This window comes from Bubalus bubalis, chromosome 16, assembly GCF_019923935.1.
Source record: "Bubalus bubalis isolate 160015118507 breed Murrah chromosome 16, NDDB_SH_1, whole genome shotgun sequence".
NCBI lineage: Eukaryota > Metazoa > Chordata > Mammalia > Artiodactyla > Bovidae > Bubalus > Bubalus bubalis.
In genome coordinates, this window is record NC_059172.1 from 5,510,082 (window position 1) to 5,520,505 (window position 10,424).

General features: G+C 37.2%; 1 protein-coding gene across 1 annotated transcript; it reads left to right on the forward strand.

The window, feature by feature from the left end:
- Positions 1-7,290: 7,290 nt before the first annotated feature.
- LOC112579619 (olfactory receptor 8J2-like) lies at positions 7,291-8,244 on the forward strand. Its single transcript, XM_025266366.3, has one exon. It carries the CDS (start codon positions 7,291-7,293, stop codon positions 8,242-8,244), a length of 954 nt encoding a protein of 317 aa, XP_025122151.3.
- The last annotated feature ends 2,180 nt before the right edge of the window (positions 8,245-10,424 follow it).

A 10,424-nucleotide genomic window follows, 5' to 3' on the forward strand; every position in this document is an offset into this window, starting at 1 on the left:
GGTTTTATGTACTTTTTCATACTAACCTGTTGTCCATTTTTGTGTCTTCTTTGGAGAAGATTCTGTTCAAGTGGTTTGAACATTTTCTCCCACACTGTAGGAGGCCTCTTTACTCTGTGGATTGTTTTCTTTGCTGAATATACTTTTAGTGTGATGTATTCACACTTATCTAAGTTTTCTTTTGTGCCTGTGCTTGTGATGTAATATCTATTAGATTATCACTAATCTAATGTCATGAGGCTTTTCCTTTATATTTCTTCTGAGAGTTTTATAGTGTCATGTATTATGTTTAAGTCTTTAAGTTTACTTTTGTTCATGGTTTAACAGGAGGGTTGAATTTTGTTATTTTGCATGTGGATATCCAGTTTTGCCAGCACAGCTTGTTGAAGTGATTATCCTTTTCCTACTGTCTTTTGTCAACACCCTTGTTGAAGATCAATTGACTAAATATATGTGAGTTGATTTGTGGGCTCCTTATTCTGCTCCATTGGCCTACATGTCTGTTTTTATACCAATACTGTATGGTTCAAGTACTGTAGCTTTGTAATACATTTTTGAAACAAAGATGCGTGATGACACCAGCTTTGTACTTTTGCACAAGATATCTTTGGATATTTGAAATCTTCTTTGGCATCACATAAATTTAGAATGATTTTTTCCTATTAAAAAAAATACCAATGTTATTTGATAAGCATTGCATTATATTTTTTATTGCCTTGGGTAGTACAGAAATTTTATCAAATGCAAATCAAAAGTGCAATTGCATATCACCTCACACCTGTTAGGTTATTACTAAAGAAGAAAAAACCTACAAACATGACAATCAGAGAACACAATGATCGGTGGTTGCCAGAGGTTTGGGAGCAGGAGGATAAAGAGACAGAGCACAGAGGACTTTTAGGGCATTGAAAATAATTCTATATAAGAATATTATGATGGATTCATGTCGTTATATGTATTTTTGAAACTCATAGGACATACAGCCCCAGTAGTGAAGTCTAATGTAAATAATGGACTTTGAGTGATTATGATGTGTCAATGTGGGCTTATCAAATGTAAAAAAACACCACTTTGATGAAGAATATTAATAAGGGGCATGCATGTAAAATATCTGTACCTCCCTCTTAATTTTGCTGTGAAACTATTACTTCTCTTTATAAAGTAATTTAAAAATTGAATGGAAATGATACATCAGGCAGAAGAAAATTCTCATTAATAAGCCAGAATATCCTCCAAAATACTTCCTGAAATAAAGCATAGAAACAGCAATAAACAAGCTTAAATAAAAAAAGCAGTGAAAGACGAATAGATGATAATTTGACAAAAACAATATCACAAAATTCCTCTATTAACCCCACAATAAGTATCTCTGAAATGTTAGGACACTTTAAAACATTGGCCTATTATTGGAATCAACACTTTTTCTCCAAGCACAAGAGTCACGTGAAAAGGAAGGTATTAACATGAGCTGTGGCACTGAAACCTAGCAGTTTACTGTGTGAGAATTAAATGTTTATATGCATTTAAGTAAGTTGTAGAAGACTCTTGAGAGTCCCTTGGACAGCAAGGAGTTTAAACCAGTCAATCCTAAAGGAAAGCAGCCCTGAATATTCATTGGAAGGACTGATTCTGAAGCTGAAGCTCCAATACTTTGGCCACCTGATTTCATTTTAATAGGGCTACCTCCTTAAATACAGAGTGTAAGCTAAAAATTTTTCCCTAAAATGGGATTACATTACAAGTTATTACATTCAGTTGTTGGCTAAATTAATCATGTTAAAATACCATGTTAACTAAAGTGGTTTATTTCACAGTTTATTTTTTGTTACATTCTTTATCATGTTTTCATATTTTAAAACCCACAGATATGAATAAATGTAGCTCTTTCAATATTGAAATGTTATTGTGGAAAGTATACAACTACATACTAGCTTTGCTAAGAGGTGCTTGAAGTGCCTTTTTACATTCATAATTGTAAAAATGGAAGTAAGCAAGCACACATAGCAAGAATTTTGCTTTTATGTTGTATATCGTCTGGTTCTTGTGGTAAATACACCAGGGTTTATCTTGACACAAGAATGAAGGCTTTACATTTGGTTCTGTTTCCAATATGTATGTTAAAATTCAACATTGGAGCCAGAGTCCTGTGTTTTTCTCCATTCAAGAGCTAGAGGCAACACTTCCAAACCCTGTAGGGGTAAAATTCAAAACAAAAAAGGGTGGAATCAATGGATGCAATAGTTAATCAATGGTTTTCAAGAATACTTCCTGGATCTCTAGAGATTTGCACCTTGCGTGACATTTTTGCATAGAGGCTTGACTAATAAACATTCAGTTTTCTTTACGTCCCTGGGGGACCTGATCTGTACTGGGAATTTTGACTCTCCTGTTTAGGGACTAGGGCCATGACACATATTTCAGTGTAAAGTTCTTCAGAGACTTCAAGCACTTGTATAAACCAGTTAGCACACTTCATGCAAAGGCCTCCGGAGCAGATCTGGGCAGATCACTCTGCTCAGGTAAGTAAAACCAAATACCTTATTTATTTCAAATTTCAGAAGAGGAGAGCAAGGATACTGGAAACTTTATCAGTTCAAATTAAACTCAGAACTGATGATATCTGGTCCATTCTCTTGCCAAGTCACTCACGTCTCTGCCCACTGATTGCTAAGTAGAAGTGCTGACGATACATACAAATACAATGATTTTTAAAACCCTATTGATAGATTATGGAGAAGGAAATGGCAACCTCCTCCAATATTCTTGTCTGGAGAACTCCATGGACAGAGAAGCCTGGCGGTCTACAGTCTCTGGGATCAGAGAGTTGGACATGACTGAACAACTAACTCCTATTGATATATTAAACTCTGAGCATTTGTACAGAATAATGAATAATCCTTGAAGTATATTTTACTTTGAACTATAGGGGAATGTTTTCTGCCATGGAACTGGTGAAATCAGTGGATATTTTAGGGGACACATTACATTAGATGAGAAACTTAAGTGTTTTTGAAATATAAGATTCTCTCCTTATACAGTTCTCTCCTACATAAAAATGCTCTCCTTTTAAAAAGCTGATTACACACATTCAGAGTAGACAATAATTGTTGTTAATGCTTTTTTTCTTGATAAATTAAGAATACACTTATTATATATGTTATCTCTGAGTGAAACATACACTGAGTTGCTATATGTGTAGCAAACAAATACTTTAATTAGAGTGAGGGTTGCCACTATGTTTTCCATCAAGAGCTTACTTATGCATCTATTTTAGATACAGTGTTAGAAGGCAATAAATAAGGGACAGTTGTTGCAATGCCATTGGATCAGCTCATCAAACATAGAGTTGATGTATGGAATAGATATCCTTAGGCACTTCCCAAGTGGTGCAGTGGTAATGAATCTGCCTGCCAACACAGCAGATGCAGGACAGATATTAATAAGAGAAACAATCAACAACAATAAAAACACCACAGATTTAAGAGAGAATCAGGTTGAGGGAGAGTACACTGGGTTTTTGTTGTTGCTAAATATTTAGTTAGATACCATGCGTCCAAGTGTTTTGTATATGCAAAATTATAATTCACTTGCTATTTCTATCTCAAATATGAAAACTCTCAGTAAGATAGAATGAGTTACTGGAACTGAAATAAGAAAGCACATTTAAAAAATCATTCAAAACATGTTAATATCAGTAACTTCTGGTACAAATTATTTTGTTTTCATTGTCATAAGGCTCTGTGCTAAATAACATATATATGTACACTATCTCATTTAATCCATACCACACAAGACTATAAATATTTGGAAAAATCATATGGCTATTAGTAAAGTGCTTCACTGCTAGCTCAGATGGTAAAGAATCCACCTGCAATGAGGGAGACCTGGGTTTAGGGTGATGTATGGAATAGATATCCTTAGGCACTTCCCAAGTGGAGAAGGAAAAGTCTACTCACTCCAGTATTCTTGCCTGGAGAATTACTTGGAGAGATGATCTTGACAGGCTACCATCTATGGGATTGCAAAGAGTTGGTCATGACTGAGTGACTTTTACTTTTTCATTAGTAAGTGTACTAACTACTAACCACCAACTAAACAAACAAAAAAGCACCCCCAAAACATCATAGAAACATACTACTGATAAATATCCTATAAAGGCTCTTGGTCTTCCCTGGTGGCTCACTGGTAAAGACTCTGCCTGCAGTGCAGGAGACTCAGGATACACAGGTTCTGTTTCCTGGGTTGGGAAGATCCCCTGGAGGAGGAAATGGCAACCTACTCCAGTGTTCACACCAGGGAAGTCCCATTGACAGAGAAGCCTGGTGGGTTGCAGTCCATAGAGTCACGAAGATCTGGACACGGCTGAGTAACTGAACACACATGCACACACGCACGCACACACACATGCACACATAAGAGGCTCTTTGAGTAACTGAATCTCACTGAGCCTAAATTATCTCATCAGACATATAAATAATTAATTATACACACATTCTGGGACACTCCTGAAGAACAAAGAAATCATTATCCAAAGTGCCTCTGTGTGTGCTGGGCATGGACTACAGTACTATTAAATAATGTTAGACTTTATGATTTCTGTATAGAAGCAAACAAACTGATCAACCTTTAACAAATCAAAACTATGCATTATGTATTTAAAAAAATAAAAATGGAATTTAAGTTATTTAAAGGAAAAACATACAGCTTTTCTTTGAATAGGAAAAGAAAGAAAGGGTTGCCAGAACAAAATAAAAAGTTTGAGCTGCTAAAAGACAGAGATTAGATAAGAGCAATTTATTTTACAAAAGAAAGGAAAGATGATTTTCAAAAAGCAGATTCAGAATGTCTGAATGATACTAAGAATGAACAGTAGCAAAGTGTAAATTTACTTGTGGGCAGCTAAATCCGAGGAGTATTGTAATTATTGTTAAGGAAAAAACACGCTATTGAATAAGTTTTCCACAGAAATACTAAAATAACCAGTATGAAGACAATGTATGAAGGGCAAGAAGACCCGTAGCAGCAAAGAGAAAAATAAGTAGATGTCACTCGAGCTCATCAACTTCTTATAGGTACCTCTCTTTTATCTCAAGAAACACAAGCACATAGAGAGGCATGTATGTGTATATAAATAAACACCTACACATATATAGATGCCGTATATTTTTATGTGTGCTAAGTCACTTCAGTCATGTCCGACTCTTTGTGACACTATGGACTGTAAACTGCCAGGCTCCTCTGTCCACGGATTCCAAAGGTGAGGTTACTGGGGTGCCATTTCCTTCTTCAACATACATACACATACAGCATATTTGCATGACACATTAATATAATTTACATATGCATATAAATATAAATACATCTCATCATACAATTTATGTATGTTTATCCAATAAAAACCATATCCTATAGTACATACATCAATTGCTTGGTCAAACAGTTCTAAGATCCTGAAATAGAACTCTGGAGAGTTTGTTTTGCTGAATTTGATGAAAAGATGAAGAGAAAAGACAATTAAGAAATACAAAAAACCTCAAATAGCCAAAGCTATCTTGGGAAAGAAGAAGGGAACTGGAGGAATCAACCTACCTGACTTCAGGCTCTATTACAAAGCCACAGTTATCAAGACAGTATGGTACTGGCACAAAGACAGAAATATTGACCAATGGAACAAAATAGAAAGCCCAGAGATAAATCCATGCACATATGGACACCTTATCTTTGACAAAGGAGGCAAGAATATACAATGGAGAAAAGACCATCTCTTTAACAAGTGGTGCTGGGAAAACTGTTCAACCACTTGTAAAAGAATGAAACTAGAACACTTTCTAACACCATACACAAAAATAAACTCAAAATGGATTAAAGAACTAAATGTAAGACCAGAAGCTATAAAACTCCTAGAGGAGAACATAGGCAAAACACTCTCTGGCATACATCACAGCAGGATCCTCTATGACCCACCTCCCAGAATATTGGAAATAAAAGCAAAAATAAACAAATGGGACCTAATTAAACTTAAAAGCTTCTGCACAACAAAGGAAACTATTAGCAAGGTGAAAAGGCAGCCTTCAGAATGGGAGAAAATAATAGCAAATGAAGCAACTGACAAACAACTAATCTCAAAAATATACAAGCAACTCCTACAGCTCAACTCCAGAAAAATAAATGACCCAATCAAAAAATGGGCCAAAGAACTAAATAGACATTTCTCCAAAGAAGACATACAGATGGCTAACAAACACATGAAAAGATGCTCAACATCACTCATTATCAGAGAAATGCAAATCAAAACCACTATGAGGTACCATTTCACACCAGTCAGAATGGCTGCGATCCAAAAGTCTACAAGCAATAAATGCTGGAGAGGGTGTGGAGAAAAGGGAAGCCTCTTACACTGTTGGTGGGAATGCAAACTAGTACAGCCACTATGGAGAACAGTGTGGAGATTCCTTAAAAAACTGGAAATAGACCTGCCTTATGATCCAGCAATCCCACTGCTGGGCATACACACTGAGGAAACCAGAATTCAAAGAGACACGTGTACCCCAGTGTTCATCGCAGCACTGTTTATAATAGCCAGGACATGGAAGCAACCTAGATGTCCATCAGCAGATGAATGGATAAGAAAGCAGTGGTACATATACACAATGGAGTATTACTCAGCCATTAAAAAGAATACATTTGAATCAGTTCTAATGAGGTGGATGAAACTGGAGCCTATTATACCGAGTGAAGTAAGCCAGAAAGAAAAACACCAATACAGTATACTAACACATATATATGGAATTTAGAAAGATGGTAACAATAACCCTGTGTACAAGACAGCAAAAGAGACACTGATGTATATTTCAGTCTTATGGACTCTGGGAGAGGGAGAGGGTGGGAAGATTTGGGAGAATGGCATTGAAACTTGTGTAATATCATGTATGAAACGAGTTGCCAGTCCAGGTTCGATGCACGATACTGGATGCTTGGGGCTGGTGCACTGGGACGACCCAGAGGGAGGGTATGGGGAGGGAGGAGGGAGGAGGGTTCAGGATGGCGAGCAGGGGTATACCTGTGGCAGATTCATTTTGATGTTTGGCAAAACTAATGCAATATTGTAAAGTTTAAAAATGAAATAAAATAAAAAAAAGAAAGTTCTGAAACTTTTAAGTGTTTGTCAACAGAAATGAGCTGATTTTAAGTGAAATACTTAACAATATGGCATGCAACAAAAATAGAGACCACTTTACAGTCTATTAATCACGTTCCATTTTCCCCACCAAGCTGAAATCAGCAAAATACATGGCTCCAGGGAATCGCACTCAAGTGACTGAATTCATTCTAACGGGAATCTCAGATCTTGCAGAACTCCAGATTCCTCTTTTCTGTGTGTTCCTGGTCATCTATGGACAGGTCATAACAGGGAACCTGGGAATCGTCATCCTCACCAGCGTGGACTCTCAGCTTCAGGCCCCCATGTACTTTTTCCTCAAGCACTTGGCTATCATCAGTTTGGGCAATTCTTCTGTCATTGCCCCCAAAATGTTGGTTAACTTCTTGGTTACAAAGAAAACCATATCTTACTATGTATGTGCAGCTCAACTAGGTGGATTCATAGTTTTTGTTGTGGCTGAGATTTTCATGCTGGCTGCCATAGCCTATGACCGCTATGTGGCTATTTGCAGCCCCCTGCTCTACCGGGTGGTGGTTTCTCCACGGATCTGCCTTCTCCTGGTGGCCCTTATTTACATCTACAGTCTGACCACAGCACTGACGGTCTCTTCCTGTGTGTTTTCCGTGTCATACTGTTCGTCCAATGTGATCAACCATTTTTATTGTGATAATGTCCCTTTGTTAGCATTGTCCTGTTCTGATACCTACATTCCAGAAACAGCAGTGTTTACCTTTTCAGGGACCAATTTGTTTTTCTCTATGATTATTGTTCTAACATCGTACTTCAACATCATCCTTGCCATTTTGAGGGTACGTTCTTCAGAAGGGCAACAAAAAGCGTTTTCCACCTGTGCTTCTCACATGATGGCTGTCACTGTGTTCTATGGGATGCTTCTCTTCATGTATTTGCAGCCAAGGACCAACCACTCATTAGATAATGATAAGATGGCCTCGGTCTTCTATACCCTGGTGATCCCAATGCTGAACCTCCTCATTTACAGCCTGAGGACCAAGGACGTGAAGGATGCATTGAAGAGATTCCTGGATAACACATGTCAGTCATTCAGATTAATGCAAACTTAAAACTACAGCTATCTTCGTTTAAGAAATAAATCCTGCTAAGTGAATAGGTAGTAAATTGTTAAAATTCCATTAATATCAATAGAGAAAGCTTAATCATTTTCATTCCAACTTCAACTACCCAATTTTCCCTATTTTAAAAGCCATTAATTGTTCAAAGAAAACATACTAAGTAACACACAATAATTTGAAAATAAATACAATCTAAAATAAAATATATGTTAGAAAAATATTTTTATAATTTTTTAACAAGAAAGAAAAATCCTGATAGTTAAGGTGGATTTATGTTGGAATCGATTCTTGGATAGTTGTTAAGAGTCAGATCATCTGCCTTGCCACAGACATGTTGACATTTTGTTTGATTACTAAAAGTTTTATTCTTTTTTGCAGCATTTTACCTATTAAGTTATCAACCTTTCTGAGCTCATTGATATCTTGCATCTAACCAAATTTATATCAAAAAAAATAAAGCTTTTAGGAATAATGAAACCTAATAAAGAATATACTTTAAAAAAAAAAAATGTTTTGAAGCAAATAGGCAAGCACATCAACCAAGCATTAGTTTTCAAGGAAGTAAGATAGAAAAAGGAATTTGTCTGCAAGCTCTCATTTTTATTAGTCAAAGCTTACCCTGTGGGACATTGTCACCTGTAATTCCAAATTATGCTTACTTGAGTGCTCAAGTGGTTCCAAAACATTCATATCCAAACCATTAGAGCAAAACCTTGTTGGTGGTTAGGGGAGACAGGAAACACAGGACATAGTCATGAAGCAAGGCCTGAGAATACCTGTGAAGTTCAGTTCAGTCAGTTCAGTCACTCAGTTGTGTCCGACTCTTTGCGACCCCATGAATCACAGTGTGCCAGGCCTCCCTGTCCATCACCAACTCCCGGAGTTTACTAAAATTCATGTCCGTCGAGTCAGTGATGCCATCGAGCCATCTCATCCTCTGTCGTCCCCTTCTCCTCCTGCTCCCAATCCCTCCAAGCATCAGGGCCTTTTCCAATGAGTCAACCCTTCACATGAGATGGCCAAAGTATTGGAGTTTCAGCTTCGGCATCAGTCCTTCCAATGAACACCCAGTGCTGATCTCCTTTAGAATGGACTCATTGGATCTCCTTGCAGTCCAAGGGACTCTCAAGAGTCTTCTCCAACACCATAGTTCAAAAGCATCAATTCTTTGGCTCTCAGCTTTCTTCACAGTCCAACTCTCACATCCATACATGACCACTGGAAAACCATAGCCTTGACTAGATGGACCTTTGTTGGCAAAGTAATGTCTCTGCTTTTGAATATGCTACCTAGGTTGGTCATAACTTTCCTTCCAAGGAGTAAGTGTCTTTTAATTTCATGGCTGCAGTCACCATCTGCAGTGATTTTGGAGCCCAAAAAAGTAAAATCTGACTCTGTTTCCACTGTTTTGCCATCTATTTCCCATGAAGTGATGGGACCAGATGCCATAATCTTAGTTTTCTGAATGTGAAAAGTTAAGAACGAGGAAAGAACAACTACAGGGTTTCTCACTGTGTAGCTGCAACAAAACTAATTATTAAGAGCTTCATAAATTTGCATGCAGATATCCAATATCTTGGTACTGTAAATTCATTTTTAGTGTTCATAATAAAACTACAATCATATACCATAGCCTCCTTTCAGCTAGCAAAGTTTAACTTACATGACATTATGAAAAGCTGTTAGAGGTGTTACTGTTTAGTAGCAAAGTCATATCTGACTTTATTGTGATCCCACAGACTGTAGTCTCCCAGTCTCTTCTGCCCATGGGATTTTCCAGGCAAAAATACTGGAGTGCATTGCCATTTTCCTTCTCCAGGGGATATTTCCAACCCAGGGACTGAACCCAAGTCTCCTGCATTGGTTGGTGGATTCTTTCCTTCTGAGCCACAGGGATACAGTTCAGTTCAGTTCAGTTCAGTCACTCAGTCTTGTCCAACTTTTTGTGACCCCATGGACTGCAGCACACCAGGCCTCCCTGTCCATCACCAACTCTCAGAGTTTACCTTTACCAGGGCTACAGGTGTTAGTAAATAAATAATCCCCAAATTTTCTCAATATATAAACTGATAGAATCATTATGAAATATCTATGATGTATCTATTAGATGTAAAAGTATTTATACACTATGACCTAATAATTTTCAAGTATTATCCAAGTACATAGACTAG